General features: G+C 38.5%; 1 protein-coding gene across 1 annotated transcript in view; it reads left to right on the plus strand.

Annotated features, from left to right (window-relative positions):
- The first annotated feature begins 521 nt into the window (after positions 1-521).
- Positions 522-21,136, plus strand: part of RPGRIP1 (RPGR interacting protein 1) — an 81,235-nt gene continuing 60,620 nt past the window's right edge. The window contains exons 1-2 of the mRNA XM_060619171.3: positions 522-612; positions 19,390-19,522. Coding sequence (XP_060475154.3) covers positions 594-612; positions 19,390-19,522 — 152 coding nt within the window. The 5' untranslated portion in view covers positions 522-593. The remainder of the gene's footprint in view (positions 613-19,389; positions 19,523-21,136) is intronic.

A 21,136-nucleotide genomic window follows, 5' to 3' on the forward strand; every position in this document is an offset into this window, starting at 1 on the left:
ACTTAAAAAAATGACCCTAAATGATATGCATCAATTCTATAATCAGAAAAATTGATTTCATTTTAAGTAAGTAACATCATTATTACTGAATGCTTAATCTTACTCTTTTTTTTTTTTTAATATACTCCATACCCAACATGGGGCTTGAATTCACAACCCTGAGGTCAATAGTTGCATGCTTTACCAACTGAGCAAGCCAGGCACCCCAAAGTGTTTTTTTCATTTTATTTTATTTTAAGTAATCTCTATTCCCAATGTGGGGCTTGAACTCACAACCCTGAGATCAAGAGCCACATGCTCTACTGACTGAAACAGCCAGGCACCACTTAGTCTTACTCTTTAGTAAAGAGTGGTCAACACCATCCCCGCAAAATGCTAGTGTGTCTTGTACCATCATGAAGATGTTGATAAATTCCTCCTACAACCTAAGTACAGCCTACAGAAGACATCCTAAAGTTGCATATAATTGACTGGACTTTTCCTTTATTTCAGTGTCCTGTGGGATGTCCTATATCTTGGGAACTGATACGACATCATATCTCCTGAGGACAATACATCAAAGGACCTAGTACAGACATAGACGGACACCTCTGATGGTACCAGCATCAAAAGGTAAATTCAGTGCCTGAAGATGGAAACCTTTTAGAGTTAAAACAATGTTCAGTCTGTCATTGTGGGGCAGCTTGCTAGCCTTCATAGTGACTGCTTTGCTCTTAACTCTTTTCCTCAATCTTCTTAAAATTTTATTCCTTAATTCTTATAATAAAAGTTTTACTGTGTGGATTTAGGAGGTAAAGCTAAATGCCACCACAACAAAAGCTGAGAACAAATGAATGGTTTCATTCCTCTATCCATGTAATTAGTCCTTCAGTCTCACTGAGCAGAGGTGGGCGACTTGAGATGAAATAGCACAGCCCACAAGAGCTTACACACACACCTTAAGATATTTTTGTTAACTTTGTTCCTACTCTCCCACCCCTCAGTCTTAATCATAGCTACTATTGATTTTATTTTCACTTGATTTTACTTCTATAAAAAATTTTCAGGGGCACCTCAGCCAGTTAAGTGTCTGACTCTTGATTTCAGCTTAGGTCATGATCTTATGGTTGGTGTGGTTTGTGGGATCAAGCCCCTCATTGGGCTCTACGCTGACAGCGTGGAGCCTGCTTGGGATTTTTTGTCTCTCCCTCTCTCTACCCCTCCCTTACTCATGCTCTCACTGTCTTTCTCAAGATAAATAAATAAACATTAAGAAAAAGGGGTGCCTGGGTGGCTCAGTTGGTTAAGTGTCTGACTCTTGGTTTTAGCTCAGGTCATGATCTCACAATTCGTGAGTTCAAGCCCCACATCAGTCTCTGCATTGACAACATGGCACCTGCTTGGGATTCACTCTCTCCCCATCTCTCTCTGCTCATTCCCCACTCGTGCTGTCTCTGTCTCTCTCGAAAGAAAGACAGCTTAAAAAAAAAATTTTTTTTTCAAAGGTAGGGCACTTTACCCACTGCCATGGGTGTATGAATGATGCAGTCACTTTGGATGAAAGCTTGGCATTATCTAGTAAAGTTGAATGTAAGACTTTACTTCTGGATAAAAAATTTGCAGAAAATTTTGCATATGTGTACCAGGAGACCTATACCAGAATGTTCATAGCAGTGTTATTCATAAGACAAAAAAATGGAAACAACATGAATGTCCATAGTTCAGAAAATGAATATACATTGATATGCATTCATAAAATGAAATAACAAATGTATTTTTTATAATAAAATAAGTCTTTGGGTGCCTGGGTGGCTCAGTTGGTTGAGCGTCCAACTTCAGCTCAGGTCATGATCTTGCTCTTTGTGGGTTTGAGCCCCACGTCGGGCTCTGGGCTGATCGCTCAGAGCCTGGAGCCTGCTTCGGATTCTGTGTCTCCCTCTCTCTCTGCCCCTCCCCTGCTCACGCCCTGTCTCTCTCTAAAGAATAAATAAAGATATATATATGTACATCGTATGTATGTGTGTATATATATGTATACATTGTACGTATGTATGTATGCATGCACACATGCCCGTGCACCTTGTGTATATATATATACGTATATGTATAATAAAATATGTATATGTATAATAAAATATGTATATATGTATAATGTGTATACATATGTATAACATACATATGTATAATGTATGTATAATATATATGTATAATATACATATATGTATAATAAAAGTCTCACTTTCTTTTTTTTCCTGTTTGTGCCACTTTTATTTTTTTTCCAAATTTTTATTTATTTATTAATTTTAACTTTTTTTTCTTTCCTTTTAATTTTTTTTTTTGCCTTGGAAATGGTTTTATTTTATTTTTTTCAATATATGAAATTTATTGTCAAATTGGTTTCCATACAACACCCAGTGCTCATCCCAAAAGGTGCCCTCCTCAATACCCATCACGCACCCTCCCCTCCCTCCTACCCCCCATCAACCCTCATTTTGTTTTTTTTTAATTTACATCCAAATTAGCGTATAGTACAACGATTTCAGGAGTAGATTCCTTAGTGCCCCTTACCCATTTATCCCATCCCCCCTCCCACAACCCCTCCAGTAACCCTCAGTTTGTTCTCCATATTTATTTTATTTATTTTTTAATATAATTTATTGTCAAATTGGCTAATATACAGTATGCAAAGTGTGCTCTTGGTTTTTGGGGGTAGATTCTCGTGTTCATCGCTTATATAAAACACACAGTGCTCATCCCAACAAGTGCCCTCCTCAATGCCCATCACCCATCTTCCCCTCTCCCCCACCCCCCATCCACCCTCAGTTTGTTCTCAGTATTTAAGAGTCTCTTATGGTTTGCCTCCTTCCCTCTCTGTTTGTAACTATTTTCCCCCTTCCCTCTCCCATGGTTTTGTTGTTTCTCAAGATCCACATATGAGTGAAAACATATGATCTCTCTCTTTATCTGACTGACTTATTTCACTTAGTATAATACCTTCCAGCTCTATCCATGTTGCTACAAATGGCATGATTTCATTCTTTCTCATTGCCAAGTAGTATTCCTTTGTATATATAAACCACATTCATCAGTTGATGGACATTTAGGCTCTTTCCATATTTTGTCTATTGTTGAAAGTGCTGCTGTAAACATTGGGGTACATGTGCCCCTATGCATCAGCACTCCTGTATCCTTTGGATAAATTCCTAGTAGTGCTATTGCTGGGTTATAGGATAGCTCTATTTTTAATTTTTGGGGGAACCTCCACACTGTTTTCCAGAGTGGCTGCACCAGTTTGCATTCCCACCAGCAACGCAAGAGGGTTCCTGTTTCTCCACATCCTCACCAGCATCTATAGTCTCCTGATTTGTTCATTTTAGCCACTCTGACTGGCATGAGGTGGTATCTCAGTGTGATTTTGATTTGTATTTCCCTGATCATGAGTGATGTTGAGCATCTTTTCATGTATCTGTTGGCCAACTGGATGTCTTCTTTGGAAAAGTGTCTATTCATATCTTTTGCCCATTTCTTCACTGGATTATTTGTTTTTCAGGTGTGGAGGTTGGTGAGTTCTTTATAGATTTTGGATTCTAGCCCTTTGTCTGATATGTCATTTGCAAATACCTTTTCCCATTCCGTCAGTTGCCTTTTAGTTTTGTTGATTGTTTCCTTTGCAGTTCAGAAGATTTGTATCTTGATGAGGTCCCAATAGTTCATTTTTGCTTTTAATTCTTTTGCCTTTGGAGATGTGTCAGGCAAGAAATTGCTGCAGCTGAGGTCAAAGAAGTTGTCACCTGCTTTCTTCTCTAGGGTTTTGATGGTATCCTGTCTCACATTTAGGTCTTTAATCCATTTGGAGTTTATTTTTGTGTATGATGTAAGAAAGTGGTCTAGTTTCATTGTTCTGCATGTTGCTGTCCAGTTCTCCCAGCACAATTTGCTAAAGAGACTGTCTTTTTTCCATTGGATACTCTTTCCTGCTTTGTCAAAGATTACTTGGCCATAAATTTGTGGGTCTAATTCTATGTTTTCTATTCTATTCCATTGGTCTATGTGTCTGTTTTTGTGCCAATACCATGCTGTCTTGATGATTACAGCTTTGTAGTAGAGACAAAAGTCTGGGATTATGACGCCTCCCACTTTGGTTTTCTTTTTCAACATTACTTTGGCTATTTGGGATCTTTTGTGGTTCCATACAAATTTTAGGATTGCTTGTTCTAGCTTTGAGAAGAATGCTGGTCCAATTTTGATTGGGATTCCATTGAATGTGTAGATCGCTTTGGGTAGTATTGACATTTTAACAATACTTATTCTTCAAATCCATGAGCATGGAATGTTTTTCCATTTCTTTGTATCTTCTTCAGTTTCTTTCATAAGTTTTCTATAGTTTTCAGCATACAGGTCTTTTACATCTTTGGTTAGGTTTATTCCTAGGTATTTTATGGTTCTTGGTGCAATTGTAAATGGGATCAATTTCTTGATTTCTTTTTCTGTTGCTTCATTATTGGTGTATAGAAATGCAACCAATTTCTGTACATTGATTTTGAACCCTGCGACTTTGCTGAATCCATGGATCAGTTCTAGCAGCCTGTTGGTGGAGTCTTTTGGGTTTTCCATCTAGAATATCATGTCGTCCATGAAAAGTGAAAGTTTGACTTCTTCTTTGCCAATTTTGATGCCTTTTATTTCATTTTGTTGTCTGATTGCTGATGCTAGGACTTCCAAAACTATGTTAAACAACAGTGGTGACAGCGGACATCCCTGTCATGTTCCTGATCTGGGGGGGAAGCTCTCAGTTTTCCCCACTGAGGATGATATTAGCTGTGGGCTTTTCATATATGACTTTTATGATGTTTAGGTATGTTCCTTCTATCCCAACTTTCTTGAGGGTTTTTATTAAGAAAGGATGCTGTATTTTGCTAAATGCTTTTTCTGTGTCTACTGACAGGATCATATGGTTCTTATCCTTTCTTTTATTAATGTGATGTATCACACTGATTGATTTGTGAAAACTGAACCAGCCCTGCAGCCCAGGAATGAATCCCACTTGATCATGGTGAATAATTCTTTTTATATGCTGTTGAATTCGATTTGCTAGTATGTTGTTGAGAATTTTTGCACCCATACTCATCAGGGATATTGGTCTGTAGTTCTCTTTTTTTTTGCTGGGTCTCTGTCTGGTTTGGAAATCAAAGTAATGCTGGCTTCATAGAACAAGTCTGGACATTTTCCTTCCCTTTCTATTTTTTGGAACAGCTTGAGAAGGAAAGGTATTATCTACCAGACATTTATCTCTTTAAATGTCAGGTAGAATTCCCCAGGGAAGCCATCTGGTCCAGGACTCTTATTTGTTGGGAGATTTTTGATGACTGATTCAATTTCTTCTTCATTAGTTATGGGTCTGTTCAAATTTTCTATTTTTTACTATTTGAGTTTTGGAAGTGTGTGGGTGTTTAGGAATTTTTCCATTACTTCCAGGTTGTCCATTTTGTTGGCATATAATTTTTCATAGTATTCCCTGATAATTGCTTGTATTTCTGAGGGATTTGTTGTAATAATTCAATTTTTGTGATTTTATCTATTTGGGTCCTCTCTCTTTTCTTTTTGAGAAGCCTGGCTAGAGGTTTATCAATTTTGTTTATTTTTTCAAAACACAGCTCTTAGTTTCATTGATCTGATCCACTATTGTTGTTTTTTTTTTCTATATTGTTTATTCCTGCTCTGATCTTTATTATTTCTCTTCTTCTGCTGGTCTTGGGGTTTCTTTGTTGTTCTGCTTCTAGTTCCTTTAGGTGTACTATTAGACTTTGGATTTGGGATTTTTCTTGTTTCTTGAAATAGGCCTGGGTTGCAATGTATTTTCCTCTTAGGACTGCCTTTGCTGCATCCCAAAGGGTTTGGACTGTTGTGTTTTCATTTTCATTTGTTTCTATGTATTTTTTAATTTCTTCTTTAATTGCCTGGTTGACCCATTCATTCTTTAGTAGGATGTTCTTTAACCTCCATGCATTTGGAGGTTTTCCAAATTTTTTCCTGTGGTTGATTTCAAGTTTCATTGCACTGTGATCTGAAAATGTGCATGGCATAATCTCAATTCTTTTATATTTATTGAGGGCTGTTTTGTGACCCAGTATGTGATATATCTTGGAGAATGTTCCATGTGCACTCAAGAAGAATGTGTATTCTGCTGCTTTAGGATGAAAAGCTCTTAATATATCTATCAAGTCCATCTGGTCCAGTGTATCATTCAGGGCCATTGTTTCCTTATTGATTTTCTGTGTAGATTATCTATTGTTGTAAATGGAGTATTAAAGTCTCCGGCAATTACCACATTCTTACTAATAAGACTGCTTATGTGTGTGATTAATTGTTTTATATATTTGGGTGCCACCGAATTGGGTCCATAAACATTTATAATTATTAGCTCTTCTTGAAAGATAGACTCCATAATTATGCTATAATGCCTTTCTTCATCTCTTGTTACAGACTTTAGTTTAAAATCTAGTTTATCCGATATAAGTATGGCTACTCTAGCTTTCTTTTGACTTCCAGTAGCATGATAGATGGTTCTCCATCCCCTCACTTTCAATCTGAAGGTGTCCTCAGGTCTAAAATAGGCCTCTTGTAGAGAGCAAATAGATGGGTCTTGTTTTTTGTCCATTCTGATACCCTGTGTCTTTTTATTGGAGCATTTAGTTCATTTACATTTGATGTTATTATTGAAAGATGTGGATTTAGAGTCATTGTGTTATCTGTAGGCTTCATGCTTGTAGTGATGTCTCTGGTCATTTGTGGTCTTTGCAACATTCCACCCACAGAGCCCCCATTAGGATCTCTTGGGCTGGTTTAGTGGTGATGAACTCCTTCAGTTTTTGTCTGGGAAAATCTTTATCTCTCCTTCTATTTTGAATGACAGGCTTGTTGGATAAAAGATTCTTGGCTACATATTTTTCCTATTCAGCACATTGAATTTTTCCTGCCACTCCCTTCTGGCCTGCCAAGTTTCAGTAGATAGGTCTGCTTACCACCCTTATGTGTCTGTCCTTGTAGATTAAGACCCATTTGTTCCTAGCTGCTTTCAGAATTCTCCCTTTATATTTGTATTTTACCAGTTTCACTATGATATGTCATGCAGAAGCATGATTCCTATTATGTCTGAAGGGAGTTCTCTGTGCCTCGCAGATATCAATGTCTGTTTCCTTCCCCAGATTGGGGAAGTTCTCAGCTATGATTTGTTCAAGTACACCTTCCGCCCCTTTCTCTCTCTCTTCTTCTTCTGAAACTCCTAAGATGTGGGTATTATTACATTTCATTGAATCACTTAGTTCTCTGATTCTCCCCTCATGTTCTAGAATTTTTTTATCTCTTTTTCTCAGCTTCCTCTTTTTCCATAATTTTATCTTCTGTTTCACTTATTTTCTCTTTTTCCTCTTTAATCCTCACTGTCACCACCTCTAGTTTACTTTGCACCTCATTGACAACATTTTTAAATTCATCATGACTGGGGCACCTGGGTGGCTCAGTCGGTTGAGTGTCTGACTTCGGCTCAGGTCATGATCTCACGGTCTGTGAGTTCGAGCCCTGTGTCGGGCTCTGTGCTGGCAGCTCAGAGCCTGGAGCCTGCTTTCGATTCTGTGTTTCCCTCTCTCTCTGCCCCTCCCCTGCTCATGCTCTCTCTGTCAAAAGTAAATAAACATTAAAAAAAAATTTTTTTTTAATTCACCATGACTAATTTTTAGTTCCTTGATCTCTGTAGCAATAGATTCTCTGCTGTCTTCTATGATTTTTTCAAGCCCAGCAATTAATCTTATGACTATTATTCTAAAATCTTGTTCAGTTATATTGTTTATATCTGTTTTGAACAATTATTTAGCTATCATTTCTTCCTGGAATTTCTTTTGATGAGAATTCTTCCATTTTGTCATTTTGGCTAGTTTTCTGTCCCTTATGTGTTTTAAAAGCTTGTTATGTGTCCTGTACCTGCAAGCACTACTATATTAAAGAGGGGTCATACATTGTCTAAGGCCTGGCCTTTCACTAGGTGTTTATCGGAGTGTGTTACTTGCTCTGTGTCGTTGTGACTCTGGTTCCTTTATCTCTTTACTTGTAGTGTTGTTTTGGACCCTCCACCAGTTCGCTTTGACTTGCTGTTGAAGTAGCCCTGGAAAAGAAAACAAACAAAAACAGAAAAAAAAGCCCCAAAACACCAGCTACAGCAAAACAATGGGTGGGAGCATTGTTAATGGAAGAGGCCTTTTCCCATACAAAGAGAGAAATGATAGGGGCAGGGAAAAAGAAAAGAAAAGAAAATTGATCCAGCAGAGAAACTATACAGCTTAATCCAGAGAGAGGGGGCAGCGGGGAATTAAAGAAGGAGATACAGAACAGGTATAAAGAGAATAGATTAAATATGTCTGCTTAAACAAACCAACAACCAGAATAACCAGACTAGAGGAGGGAAGAAATAAGAAGGAGGAAAGAAAGGTAAAGAAAAATGTGTATATATAATAAGAATTGTCCAAGAATTAAATCAGGAAATGTAAAACCGCTGGGTGCCTTGGAACTGGTAAAACCACTGGCCTGGAGGAGGGGCTGTCTGGTTGGTCATCATCAATCCTGCTCCAGTAGATTCGCAATTACCAGGCGTGGAGGGGCGTGGTTTGGTGTAAGCGGGTCCGCCTCCACTGTGGGCCCACTGTCCATTCCTTGAGGCCCCACCTTGTTGGTGATGGGGAGTAAAATAGCGACACCCAAGTCTCTCCTCCACGGACCGGGTGTCCCAAGCCACTGTGTTAAGGCCGTCCTCCTAGTGCCAGGGGTGCGAATGAGGCAGTTTGCCTTGCTCCGCCCACTCCCTCACCTCCCTGGCGCTCAGCTGGGATTCAAACCTCAATGTCTTAAAGAGTCCTGCTCTGTGCGCCCTAGTTCTGGGGAAGTGCTGCTCTGCGCTGCAGATATATGGCCTCTGGCTGGTGGCGCCGGCAGTCTTTGTACTTTGAAAGGTTATATACCTTCTTCCTACAGCACTCCAAGGAGGGGATTGCTTTCCCCCACTGCGGACCACTCCTCTGGACTAGTTACTGAGCCCAGGGCTGGCTCCCTTCCTCCCCAGGTGTGCAAACAGGGCAGCCGGCCCCAGTCTGGAGAAAGCCCGGCAGTTAGAGATTGGATCTTTGTCCATCCTGGTCTGTGGTTCTTCACTTGTCCAGATACTGTCCTACACTTCCCCAGCCTGTCTTTCTCTTCCCTTTGTCTCTTCACAGAAGGGGATCCCTCCCACCCAAGCCTACGTTGCCCATTTTATCTCTCCCAATTCACAATCATGCATCTATGGCCCACCAGGCTGGCCCCGTGGCTCTAATTTCCTTTATAAAATTATAAAGATATGTAAGGCAGGTGTGCCTGGGTGGCTTAGTCAGTTAAGCATCCAACTCTTGATTTCAGCTCAGGTCATGATCTTACAGTCATGAGATTGAGCCCTGCATCTGCCAGTTTAGAGCCTGCTTGGGATTCTTTGTCTCTGTCCCTCCCTTGCCCATGTGCTTGCTCTTTCTCTCTCTCTCTCTCTTTCAAAATAAATATTAAAAAACATTAAATAAATAAACATTTATTATAAACATAAATAAACATTAAATAAACCTTATAAACATAAACATTAAAAAATTAATTAAAAAGAGAAATATACAGCAGTTACTAATGATATAGCCTTCATGATAATAGTCACCTCTGGGGGAAGAAGGGAATAGGATGTGTGGGAACTTACAGAGGGTTCTTAGTGTATTAGTAATGTTCTGTTTCTTCAGCTAGTATGTATGTGTACACTTCATTATTCTTCAAACTATTTATTTCCTCATTTATATATGTGAGATGTATATATTAACATTTTTATAATCATACATATATAATGTATGTTGTATGTATTACACATTACAGTTTTATTGGGATATAATTTACATGCCATAAAATTCACTCTTTCAAATTGTACAATTCAGTAATTTTTACTATATTGATAGTTTTGAATTCATACCCACTAATTTTAGAACATTTAATTACCCCAAAAAGAAACCCTTTATTGGGGCACCTGGGTGGCTCAGGCGGTTATGTCAGACTCTTGATTTCAGCTCAGATCATGGTCTCACAGTTCATGAATTCAAGCCCCACTTCAGGCTTTGCACTAACAGCACAGGGCCTGCTTGGAATTCTCTCTCTCCCTCTCTCCCTGCTCCTCCCCTGTGTGCTTGTGTACTCTCTCTCTTTCTCAAAATAAACTTAAAAAAAAAAGAAACCCTGTCCCCATGTCCCCACAGCCTGCCTCTCATAATCACTCATCTGCTTTCAGTCTCTATCCATTTGCCTGGTCTGGACATTTTGTGTAGAAGAAATCATATATTTTTTGTGTGTCTGGCTTCTTTCACTTAGCATGTTTCCAAAGTTCATCCATGTTATAGCATTTATCAATACCTCCATTCCTTTTTGTTGCATAATAATATTTCATTTTATGGGCATACCACATTTGTTTATATATTCATAGGTTGATGAACATTTGGATTATTTTCACTTGGGGGCTGTTATGAATAATGCTGCTATGAACATTTGTGTACAAATTTTTGGGTGGACATGTTTTCATTTTTCTTATATACCCAGAAGTGGAATTGCTAGGTCATATGGTAGCTCTATGTTTAACGTTTTGAAGAATTGCCAAACTATTTTTAAAGCAGTTGTACCCTTTTATGTTCCTACCAACAATGTATGAAAGTTCCAATTTTTTCATATCCTCACTTGTTATTGAAGTGATCTCGTGTGTGTGTGTGTGTGTGTGTGTGTGTGTGTGTGTGTGTGTGTTTTAATGCTTATTTATTGATTTTGAGAGAGATAGAGACAGTGCAAGTAGGGGAGGGAGAGAATCCCAAGCAGGCTCCACACTGTCAGCACAGAGCCTGATGCAGGGCTTGATCTCAGGGACTGCAATATCATGACCTGAGCCCAAACCAAGAATCAGACACTTAGCCAACTGAGCCACCCAGGCACCCCTCTTAGGTTGTTTTTAAAAATTTATTCTTTTGTGGTTTTGATTTACACTTCCCTAATGAATAATCACACTGAACATCTTTCATGTATTTATCATTCACTTGTTTAGCTTCTTTGGAAGAATGTCTCCTTAGATCCTTTATCCAATTTTTTAATGTTTGTTTATTTTTGAGAGAGAGAGAGAGAAAGAGAAAGAACAAACAGGCTGGCAGGGGTGGTGGGGGACAGAGAGAGAGAGAGGGACACACAGAATCCAAAGCAGGCTCCAGGCTCTGAGCTGTCAGCACAGAGTCCAATGCAGGGCTTGAATTCACGAACCATGAGATCACGACCTGAGCCTAAGTCAGATGCTTAACCGACTGAGCCACCCAGGTGCCCCTGTGCTGTCTTGATTCTTATAGCTTTGTAGTAAGTTTTGAAATCAGGATGTGTGAATCCTACAGCTTTGTTCTTTTTCAAGGTTATTTTAGCTATTCTGTATTCCTTGAATTTCCATATGAACTTTAGGATCAGCTCGTCAATGTCTGGGGGGGGAAAAAAAGCAAACTGGGATTTTGATAGGGACTGCATTAATTTGTACATGAATTGTGGAAATATTGCCATCTTATCAATATTAGGTCTTTAAATCCATGAACACGGGATGTCTTCCTAATTATTTAAACATTTTTAATTCCTTTAAATGATGTTTTATATATTTCAGTGTACAAATTTTATACCTGTTACATTTATCCCCATTTATTTTTTTATGCTATTGTAAATTGATTTGTTATCTTAATTTAGTCTTCAGATTGTTTAGTAGATAGGAATATCATTAATCTTGTGCATTGATCCTACACCTGAAAACTTTACTCACCTCGTATATTACTTCTAGTAGTTTTTTTTTTAAGTTTATTTATTTTGCGAGACACAGAGAGACAGAGAGAGTGCACATATGAGCAGAGGAGGAGCAGAGAGAGAGGAAGGGAGAGAGAGAGAGAATCCCAAGCAGGCTCCACACTGTGAGCCCAAGGCAGGGCTCAATCTCACAAACTGTGAGATCATGACCTGAGCCAAAATCCGGAATTGGAGGCTTATTCAACTGAGCCAGCCAGGTGCCCATCTAATAACTTTTTTTTTTTAGTGGATTCCTTAGGATTTTCTATATACATCATCATGTTATCTGTTAATACACATAGTTTTACTTTGTCTTTTCTAATTTGGGTGTATTTTCTTTTTCATGCCTAATTTCCATGGATAGAACCTCCAGTAAAATGTTAAATAAAGTGGCAAGAATGGACATCCTTGTCATTTTCCTGATCTCAGTGGGAGAGCTTTAGATCTGTTAAGCATGATTTTAGCCCTGAGTCTTTTGTAGATGGCCCTTATCAGTTTGAGGAAGTTTCTTTCTATTAGTAGTTGATTGAATGTTTTTATCATGAAAGGATGTTGGATTTGTCAATTTTTTTTCTGTGACCATTGATATGATGTCGTTTTGTCTTTTAGTATATTAATATGGCATATTAGATTGATTTTTCATATTTTAAACCAAGCTGTATTCCTGGGATAAATTCTTTTTGGTATAATTAACAGCCATTTTTTGTTTTTTAATGTTTTATTTATTTTTGAAAGAGAGAGAGCACAAGTCGGGGAGGGGCTGGGAGAGGGTGAACAGAGCATCTGAATTGGGCTCCATGCTGACAGCAATGAGCCTGATGTGGGACTCAAACTCAGACACCATGAGATCATGACCTAAGCCATATGTTCAACTGACTGAGCAACCCAGGTGCCCCTGGTTAAAAGACTTTTTATGTGTTGGTTGATTCAGTTTGATATTTTTTTGTTGAGGATTTTGTGTCTGTGGTTATAAGAGATACTGATCTATGTTTTCTTTCTTGTGATGTCTTTGGTTTCAAACTCATGTAATAAGTTGGGAAGTGTTGCTTGTTCTATTTTTTGGAAGGCTTTGTGAAGGATTGATGTTAACTCTTCTTTAAATATTTGGTAGAATTCATCAGTGAAGTCATCTGGGCTTGAGATTTTCTTGGTGGAATGTTTTTTATTAAAAATTCAGTCTCATATGTCTGTTCAGGTTTTCTGTTTCCTCTTGAGTCAATTTTAGTAATTTGTGTCTTTCTAGGAAACTGTCCTCTGCACCTGTGTTATCTAATTTGTTGACATACAATTGTTTGTAGTATTTCCATATAGTTCTTTTCATTCTTTAAGTTAGTATGATGTCACTTTGTTCATTCCTGATTTTAGCAATTTGAGTCTTCTCTCTTAAGTCTTGGTCAGTCTAGCTAAAGTTTTGTTAACTTTGTTTATCTCTCCAAGAACCAATATTTGTTTTATTAATTTTCACTATTTTTCTGCTTCTTGTTTGATTTATACTTGCTCTACTCTTTGTTTTTTCCTTCCTTCTGCTTGCTTTGGGTTTAGCTTCCTCTTCTTTTTCTAATTTCTCAAGGTTTGATTTGAGATCTTCTTTTTGAATGCAGACATTTACAGCTATAAATTTACCCATTAGCTCTGTGTTTAACTACATCCAATAAATTTTGGGTTGGGTTTTCATTTGTGTAAGACATTAGCAATAAAACATGTTCAATTAAAAAAAAAAAAAAAAAAGGAGGACCTAGTCAAGCCAGGAGGTAACAAAGATGTCTAGATGAGAGATGTCTAGAGCTTGTTCAGTTACTGATGCTAAATGGATCATAATATTTTAATAAGGGAAAAATCTATTTGTTCATAATGCTCTTTAGCAGTGCACAACTGGGGATTTTGTGCTTCTCAAACCTTTAACTCTTCCATGAACTGAAATGCGAACTGACTGAAATAATTTTCAAAGTCAGAAAAGTCATAGTATTAGTGACTGAAAACCCTGTGCAGGAATTAACCACCTAGAGAGTCTAGTCAATTTTGAGGCCATCCACATGACCAAAGAGCCAAAATAACTTAATGTTTATTCAGAAGAAGGTGCCAGAATGAAGGATTTACATATTGATTTTGTGGAAAAAGAAACTTTTATAAGTTTTATTATAAACTGTGTCCAATTTTATTCCTGTTATTTATGTAATAGTTAAAAGTAAATGAAGTAACGTGCTTGTTATAAATGTAGATTTTCATAAAGGCTTATGGTCATGTTAAAAATTGTCTTCCTTGGGGGCTCCTGGGTGGCTCAGTGAATTAAGTGTCCTACTCTTGTTTTCGACTCAGGTCATGATCCCAGTGTCATGGGATTGAGCTCCACATTGGGCTCTGTGCTGACAGTGTAGAGCCTGCTTGGGATTCTCTCTCTCCCTCTCTTCCCCTCTCTTGCTCACACACACTCTCTCAAAATAAATAAACATTAAAAAATTTTTTTCTTCCTAGTGACCATACTTTCTTTTCTATTAAGCTAAGTGGCCTAGCAGTCAGCTGCATTATTTTGTAAGTTCATTGGTTTGGAAGTTATATCTATTTTATTCCCTCCATTCTAAGCAATATTGAATTTATTTTAGATACTTTGGAGGAAAAAAAACTTTTTAAAAAAATTTTTAATGTTTATTTCTGAGAGAGAGAGAGAGAGAGTGTGCACAAGCAGGGGAGGGGTAGAGAGAGAAAGGAAACACAGAATCCAAAGCAGGCCCAAGGCTCTGAGCTGTCAGAACAGAGCCCAACATGGGTCTTGAACTCACAAACCGTGAGATCATAACCTGAGCCAAAGTCGGACACTCAACTGACTGAGCCACCCAGGTGCCCTGAGAAACTTTTTTTTTAATTGAAGTATAGTTGACATACAATGTTTCATTAGTTTTAGGTGTACAGCATAGTGATTCATGATCTCTTTACTTACACTATCTGTGCTCATTACAAGTGTAGCTACCATCTGTCACTATTCAACACCATTGACTGTATTCCCTATGTTGTACCTTTCATCCCTGTGACTTATTCATTCCATAACTCCCACTCTCCTTCCTCCATTTTGCCCATCCTTCTACCCCTTCCACTCACCAGTTGGTTCTCTGTATTTATGGGTTTGTTACTGCTTTTTTTTTTTTTTTTTTTTGGATTGCACATATAAGTAAAATCATATTGTATTTGTCTTTACCTGACTTATGTCATTAATAATACCTTCTAGGCTCATCCAAGTTGTTACAAATGGCAAGATCTTATTTTTATGGCTGAGTAATATTCCAACGTATATATCATATCTTTTTTTTTTAAATGTTTATTTCTTTTTGAGAGAGAGACAGAGACAAAGAGCACAAGACAGGGAGGGGCAGAGAGAGGAAGAGACACAGAATTCAAAGCAGGCTCCAGGCTCTGAGCTGTCAGCACAGAGCCCCGACATGGGGCCTGAACTCATGAACCACAAGATCATGACCTGAGCTGAAGTTGGACAGTCAACCGACTGAGCCACCCAGGCACCCCTATATACATACCACATCTCCTTTATCCATTCATCTATCTTGGGTTGTTTCCTTATTATTATTATTTTTAATTTTAGAGCTAGGAAAAGGGGCAGAGGGAGAGAGAGAAAGAATCCTCAGTGTGCTCCACGCTCAGCACAGAGCCCAGTGTGGGGCTCAATTCCATGACCCTGGGATCATGACCTGAGCCAAAATCAAGAGTTGGACACTTAACCGACTGAGCTACCCAGGCTCCCTGCATTGTTCCCATATCTTGGCTATTCTAAATAATGCTGAAGTAAACATAAGAAGTGCATATATCTTTTGAAACTAGTGTTTTTGTTTTTTTTATGGTAAATACCCAGTAGCTGAATTACTGTATCATATGGTAATTCTATTTTTAATTTTTTGAGATAACTCCATACTGTTTTCCACAGTGTCTACATCAATTTGTGTTCCCACCAACGTTGCATGAGGGTTCCTTTTTCTCCACATCTACACCGACACTTGATATTTCTTGTCTTTTTGATACTAGCCATTCTGACAGATATAAGGTGATATATCTCATTGTGGCTTTAATTTGCATTTCCCTGATTATTAGTGATGTTGAATATCTTTTCATGTCACCCAGATCTTAGTTTTTGGTTTGTTTGTTTGTTTGTTTTTAAGTAATCTCTACACCCAATGTGGGGCTTGAACTCAAGACCCAGGATCAAGAGTCACATGTTCTACCAACTGAGACAGCCAGGTCCCCCCGATAGGTTTTTTTGTCTTTTTTTTTTTTTTAAGTTAGCTCCATGCCGAACATTGGGCTTGAACTCACACCCTGAGATCAAGAAGTGCTCCCATGAAGATATTTTATTTTTTTTAATTTTTAAAAAATGTTTTTATTTATTTATTTTTATTTTAAAATCTTTAACGTTTATTTATTTTTTTATTTTTATTTATTTATTTAATAAATTATGTTTTATTTATTTTTGAGACAGAGAGAGACAGAGCATGAGCAGGGGAGGGGCAGAGAGAGAGGGAGACACAGAATCGGAAGCAGGCTCCAGGCTCCAAGCTGTCAGCACAGAGCCCGACGCGAGGCTCGAACTCACAGACCGTGAGATCATGACCTGAGCCGAAGTCGGATGCTTAACCGACTGAGCCACCCAGGCGCCCCTAACATTTATTTATTTTTGAGACAGAGAGAGAGCATGAATGGGGGAGGGGCAGAGAGAGAGGGAGACCCAGAATCGGAAGCAGGCTCCAGGCTCTGAGCCATCAGCCCAGAGCCCGATGCGGGGCTCGAACTCACGGACCACGAGATCATGACCTGAGCTGAAGTCGGATGCCTAACCGACTGAGCCATCCAGGCGCCCCAAAAAATGTTTTTATTTGTTTTTGAGACAGAGACAGAGCATGAGCAGGGGAGGAGCAGAGAGAGAGGGAGACACAGAATCCAAAGCAGGCTCCAGGCTCCGAGCTGTCAGCACAGAGCCTGATGCGGGGCTCGAACTCACAGACTGTGATAACATGACCTGAGCAGAAGTCAGACACTTAACCGACTGAACCACCCAGGTGCCCCCCAGGAAGATATTTTAAAAGGACACCAGAACCAGCTGGAAGGGCTCACACTGGCTGAATCTGGGACAGTTTGAGCGTGAAGATGAATAATGATAGGGATGCCTGGGTGGCTCAGTCAGTTAAGCCTCCAACTCTTGATTTTGGCTCAGGTCATGATCTCATAGTCATGAGATCAAGCTCCACACTGGGCTCCACACGCTGGGCATAAAGCCTCCTTGGGATTCTCTCTCTCTCTCTTTCTCTGTCCCTCCCCTGCTTGTATGCTCTCTCTCTAAAAAGAAATAAAAATTAGAGGTGCCTGGGTGGCTCAGTTGGTTGACCATCCTACTTCAGTTCAGGTCATGATCTCATGGTTCGTGAATTCAAACCCCGTGCCGGGCTCTGTGCTGACAGCTCAGACCCTGGAGTCTGCTTCAGATTCTGTGTCTCACTCTTTCTCTGCCCCTCTCCTGCTCATGCTCTGTCTCTCTCAAAAATAAATAAACGTTAAAAATAATTTTTAATAAAAAAATAATAAATTTTGGGGGAAAAGTGTATGGTATCAATGGATTATAACCCATTGACTAAAATAGGAATCCATGAAAGTGTATAAATATGTTATAATTGTATAACATGAGATTGTATAACATGTATAATCCATGAGGTTATATAAATATGTATATAAATATGTTAGGTAATAAATAAATTTATTGAAAGGAGATCTTTCCCTTATAGTACAATTCCAACTAATAAATGTAGGAGTAATGGAATGAGAATTATTCTATGGCTATGTCCTTGTTTTTAGGAAATATACAATAACATGTTTAAAAGTAATGGGACAGAGGTGTCTGGGTGGCTCAGTTGATTAAGCGTCCCACTCTTGGTTTTGGCTCAGGTCATGATCTTACAATTTAGTAGTTAAAGGCTTGCATTGGGCTCTGTACTAACAGCATGGAGCCTGCTTGGGATTCTGTCTTCCCCCTCTCTCTGCCCTTCCCCTGCTCACACTGTCTCTGTCTCTGTCAAAAATAAATAAACTTAAAAAAAAAAAGTAATGGACATGATGTGTACAACTTACTTTCAAGTGGTTCCAAGAAATAATAAAGATATATGTAATATTATATATTGTGAGATATGCATATTTGGAGAACAATTTGGCAGATTTTTAAAAAGTTAAATATACACCTGTCTTATGACCCAGCTATTTCATTCCTACATATTTGCCCAGGAGAAATTAAAAAATGTCTATATAAAGACTTATAGATATATTTTCATAGCTGCTCTATTTGTAATAGCCAAAACCTGGAAATAATTCAAATGTCCACCAAATGGATAAATTATGGTGTATCTGTACAGTGAAATACTACCAGCAACCAAAAGAAACTATTGATATAAGAAACACCATGGATGAATCTCAAAATAATTATACTGAGTGAAAAAGGTCAAAACAGCCCCCCAAAAACTAAAAAATAAAATGGGTACATAATGGATGATTTGATCTATATCAAATTCTAAAGAATTGAATCTATAGTGACATAAAACATATCAGTGGTTTCCTGGGAACTAAAGTAGAATTGGGGTTAGGATGGAGTAGAGAGGAATGGGTCACAAAGGGGCCAAGGAAACTTGGCTATCATGGATATGTTTGTTATCTTAACTGTGAAGGCTTCACAGTTCTAACACTTGTCAAAATTGACCAAATTTTACACTTTAAATATATTCAGCATATTACATGCTAACTATACTTTAATAAACCTGTTTTTTAAAAAACTTACCTTTTCCAAAGGATAGACCAGAGAGGGGATAGTGGTGGCTGAGGTGGTTCTGAGACTGAAGTTCTGAGCGCTCTCTTTCAGGGAAAGAGCTATATTTTGAGTGCTGGAGTTTTAGGTTCTTTCCCATGCAATCAAGAGCTGAGTCTGGGCCAGTGAACATCAACACACTGAAAAGTGTGCTCTAGTTTCCTCTGCTTAGAACAAGCAGATGCTGTATTTCAAGGAGGCAACTTTGGGAACGGTTTCTCCAGACCACAAAAACAAATTAGATGACTCTTTGGTAATCAAGAAAGGTTTCTATCCATTTCCTTAGTAAGGGTTTGAAGATGGTTGTGGGCACAGTCTTTGTCTATGTCCAAATTATCTAGTAAGTAGAAAAAATAGAAGAGTAAATTAAAAAAAAATTAAGTAGACTGACAGCCCAATTTGATGTTTTTATAAAGAGAATGTACTTTCTAGACAGGAGATTGAGTCATACCTTGTGCTGAAACAATACGGAATGATATTCCATATCCAGGAATGCTATGGACTGATAAAGAGGTCCATTAGCACACATTTCATATACTTCCTGAATTTCCTTTCAGACACACGACTCAGATAGATTGAAGCCCTCTAGACAAAATGTGATGAGAGACCTGATGGATTAAAAAAAATTACACATAAAAATAATCTCTCTTTACCCTTTTCTGGGACTTTAGGTAAGAATATAAAAACTCAACCACCCCTGAGCAGAATGAGCCGGGAAGAATTGGAGGACAGCTTGTTTCGTCTTCGTGAAGAGCACATGTTGGTGAAGGAGCTTTATTGGAAGCAACAGGATGAGATCAAAAGGTACCTTGTGTTCTCCTTAAGCTGGGGAACAAAGGGGAACAGGGGCAAGTCAGAGAAGGAGGTTTTTATTTGCAAAACAAAACCAAAAATCATATTGGTCATTTCCTGTATCAGGCATATTAGAAGTGCTTTATGTATATTAACTAACTTATTATAAATGCAATTAACTTATTTAATACTATGAGGGAGGAGGTACTATTAAGAGGAAAAGAAAACATAAAAAGGTTAAGTAACTTGCCTAAAGTCACAACTAGTGAGTGTGCTAAAAAGCCCTCCGAAATATACCGTGTACGGTAACCTTAAGTTATTGGCTTTCAAAAGGGCATCTCTTGGGATGAGACCTGGAGAGGAATCTGAGATGGAGTGTGGATAGATTAACAGATGGGAAGAATAGAAGTTCTGAAAGTTCAGAGTTTATCTCTAGGACATATTTTAAAGATATTGGTGTCAATGCCTTCCAGCCAAAGACTAGCAGGAACACACCTATAGTTGAGCAAGTTGGGTTTATTATTCACTGCAGCTAGAGAAATGCACACCATAGATGATACAGTCATTTCAGTAAGAATGTGTTAGAAAAAAAATCTATTACAGGATTTGAGCTTCAGTTGGGTTATTTGTGGGAGGGTCCAAGGGTAACAGGAGTTTGCTCCAGATGTTATACCGTTAGAAAGCAGGGACAACTCCGCATTTGGATATCTCAGTTAATCATTATCTGCAGGGAAGGTAGACTAGAGTGAAGCTAAAGCTGTAATTGGTTAGAATAGCACTCACTTATTAACCAGGAAAGGAGAATGTTTGGTATTTTGTGTGCAGCACAGTGACCTTGTGTTTGTGTTTAGATGAAATTATACGGTGGCCTTGTTCAGTATCACTCTATCATGGTCTCAGTGGCCTTGTCTGATGTTGGTGTTGTGTGCGATTGTGTCCAACAGGATAATAACATGACCTAGCTGTGAACAACAGGCCAGCTTCACACAACACCGGGAACTAGTTAGGTTAGACCTACTCCCCAATGTCAAGAGCATCTTTTTGCTTTCTCACTGGTAATCCCCAGGAGTGGTTCAAAGCTGCATGTAGAATCTACAGGATACAGGCTTCCATTGTATGCCAACACTCTTCAGAGTGAGAGATTCTTTTATATTGCAGAGAACTTGAGAATCTGGTGAAAGCAGAAGGCTGCATAGGCCAAAAAATATTGCTTCTTGGTTGATAACCAAAAAGTACTTGAGATTATAGATATTAAGTGGCTAAAAATTAGATTCCATCACCCTTGGCTTTGGGCAGTTTACCCGGCTGTTTCATGACTTGATTTCTTTATCTGGATATGATATGTAATAATAATAATAATAGCTAACTTCTACAGTGCTCACAATGCACAGCACTGTTCATTTTCTTTAAAAAAATTGTTTAATGTTTTATTTATTTTTGAGATAGAGACAGTGTGAGTGGGGTAGGGGCAGAAAGAGAGGGAGACAGAATCTGAAACAGGCTGGGCTCAAACTCACAAAGGGTGAGATCATGACCTGAATTGAAACCAAGAGTCAGACACTTAACTGACTGAGCCACCCAGGCACCCCTGCACAGCACTGTTCTAAACACTTTACGTATATTTAT

Source organism: Panthera onca, chromosome B3, assembly GCF_046562875.1.
Source record: "Panthera onca isolate mPanOnc1 chromosome B3, mPanOnc1 haplotype 2, whole genome shotgun sequence".
Taxonomy (NCBI): domain Eukaryota; kingdom Metazoa; phylum Chordata; class Mammalia; order Carnivora; family Felidae; genus Panthera; species Panthera onca.